General features: G+C 39.0%; 1 protein-coding gene across 1 annotated transcript in view; it reads left to right on the forward strand.

Annotated features, from left to right (window-relative positions):
• Positions 1–1097, forward strand: part of LOC104082710 (cysteine-rich venom protein-like) — a gene marked incomplete at its 5' end in the record, with an annotated part of 6199 nt that extends 5102 nt beyond the window's left edge. The window contains 2 exons of the mRNA XM_009585932.1: positions 203–291; positions 970–1097. Coding sequence (XP_009584227.1) covers positions 203–291; positions 970–1097 — 217 coding nt within the window. The remainder of the gene's footprint in view (positions 1–202; positions 292–969) is intronic.
• Between the last annotated feature and the right edge of the window lie 1731 nt (positions 1098–2828).

The raw sequence follows: 2828 nt of genomic DNA on the forward strand, positions 1-2828 counted from the left end.
TTTCCCTAAATTGTCCCTCTTATTTAAAATCAAAGTTCTTGTATTCTAAGAATATCTGAAACTAAAACATGACTGTCTATGAAAATAATTTTATCCAAAAACTTCTGGATACCTTTCATTGCGATAAATAACATAAACTCCTGTTAATGGCTCAGAGCTGCACTTTGATCTTGTTTTGTGTTGTATTTCTTTTAAATTTCAGAGGAAATAATGCAATGCAAATAGCTACACCTTACAAAAGCGGACCAAAATGTGCAGACTGCCCTGGCCACTGTGACAGAGGGCTTTGCAGTAAGTGAATGTATTCTCCTCCTCACAACAAACATGGCATTACCTCAGATAATCATCAGTTGTTCCTTTGTAGCATTTTACTTTTGCATAGTTACTTCTTGCTAATCTGGATGAAAGATCCTACAACTGCCCCTTTCATTTGCCCCCAGAAATAACAATGGTTAAATATCCCACCAGAACAGGCACAATCATGAGCAGGGGGGGTTGGACCAGATGACCTCCAGAGGTCCCTTCCAACCTCAACCATCCTGTGATAACGGGTAAATTGTGTTGCTGTTGAGCAAGAGTTGCGTTATCACACAGTCAATCTTCTGCTGCCCTCTTCTGGAAAGCTCAAGACAAAATGTCTTGATGTACATCTATATCTAAGGGCACGAACAGATCGTCAGGCTTCACACATCCGTATGTACGTGAAGATCTGCACAGGCCCCTGGGCTCTGCAGACTTCCATGTGGAGCAAGTCAAAGCCTACAAACAGATGGGAACTGTAAGATACCACCTTTCTGCCTGCATTCCCTTTTCTATAATATTCAAGCAATTTTAACAGCAGAGCAAAAGTACAAAGACTATATATATAAACATGAAAATTTGGAATTTTTGGAAAAAGCAGAAGTATCAGACCAGGACTTGGTTTTCAATTACTATTTCATGTTTTTGTTTCTATTTCTTGTATTTTAGCCAATCCTTGTAAGTATCAAGACTACTTTGGAAACTGCAGAAATCTGAAAATCTTGTTTAGCTGTAACCATTCACTGGTGAAGGAGAAGTGTCCTGCTACCTGTAGATGCACCACTCAAATCATATAATGTCCTGGTGGATGTTATTATAGCTGCTGTGAGACTTACTAGGAAAGAGTAGAACTCTCTGTGAAGTGTATTCACTCTCAGTGCATCAGCTCAGATTGACCTATAGGTAACATTTTTTCTGAAATCTCACCATTACTTCGGTCCTAAATAAATCTAGTAGCTCAAAACAACCTCTGATGTTATTTTAGACTTTGTAGAAATCATGCTTGTGCTACTAATGTGCTACTTTGTGGTTTTCCTTGCAGTGGATCTTCCACTGATTCATTTCTTTTTAATGGGAAACACACTTCTAAAACACTTTCCTTTTTTTGCAAAATATGTTAAATGACACTTAACTTTCTTCTGTTACCTTTTCTTTGATTATCAATAGAAAGTATTCCTGCTAAATAAATACATGATTTACCAGCGGTTCACAAACAGAGCTTTTCATTGAAGGTATTTATAATTCGATTTTTTCATTTGGAAAATGCCTTGTGGATATTTCAAGGCTCTTTGATACTTCATGTGAATGGGGATGAGACAGGAAAAGAAAGACAAAGCAAAAAGTAATGCATTTTTTTGTACGGCCAAAATAAGAGGCACACGTTGAATCTGCCAGCTTTTACTCTGTGGCCTAAACACAAAGCTTCTGATACATCTGTGTATGCAGGTAATAAATGATTTTTTTTTTCATATGGCACCAACAGTCAAGAAATATGAAGCTTTTTTAAAGCATTCATGCAAAGAAAGATGTATATATATCCCTTCCCATCCTCTCTATGAGTAAGTCAGTCCCACACTCGCTTGGAATTCATACCGCAGCATGTAGGAAAAAATGCTGCAAAAAAAAAAAAAAAACAAACAAAAAACCAGTAGATCCAAGTCCCCAAAAATCACCATCAAAATATCTGATTTTATCTAGAACTTTCCAGGAACCATCTTAGTGCCAGTTCCTAGCAGTGCACACCTTTAGGATATCTCCGAGAGGATTAAGTTCAGCTGAAGGCCTTAGAAGTGCCTTCTCCCACCTCTATTTGCAGGCAGGCCACCAGCTCCTGCCTAGGGGGAAGTTTACCTGGATCTGCTGCACGTGGTCATGGTGCCATGTTAGTCTGTGTATTGCTTCTAGTTATAGAAGCTTCTAGCTATAGAAACTTTCCTTGAGGAAAGGAAAATTTTCATTTTGTACCTTTCCAGGCCCTTTACAATGCAGGGCATGACTTCAAAGGACTGCCTATCTGTATTGACTCAGAACTGAGGACTTAGATTTGTTACCTGTCAGTGGCATCGGTTACTTGGAGAAACTTTCTGACCCGTTTAGTGAGGGGCATTATCACAATCATGCCCCTTTAGATACTGACAATATTATTACATTGATAAAACAGTATTTCAGAATCATCTTACAGCTTCTTTTTTACATTATAACTTTTATCTGATCTTTATATTTCTAACTGTCATGGTTTAACCCAGCAGGCAGCCAAACACCACACAGCCGCTCACTCTCTCCCCCCCTCCCCGTGGGATGGGGAGAGAACCGGAAGGGTAAGAGTGAGAAAAACTCGACGGTTGAGATAAAGACAGTTTAATAGAACAGAAAAGGGAAAATAATAATGATAAAATACACAAAATGAGTGATGCACAATGCAATCGCTCACCACCCGCCGACTGATAACCAAGTAGCGATCGCTACTTCCTGGACTATGCCCCCTATTTGTATACTGAGCAAGATGTCATATGGTATGGAATAACCCG

This window comes from Fulmarus glacialis, unplaced genomic scaffold (assembly GCF_000690835.1).
Source record: "Fulmarus glacialis isolate BGI_N327 unplaced genomic scaffold, ASM69083v1 scaffold8819, whole genome shotgun sequence".
Taxonomy (NCBI): domain Eukaryota; kingdom Metazoa; phylum Chordata; class Aves; order Procellariiformes; family Procellariidae; genus Fulmarus; species Fulmarus glacialis.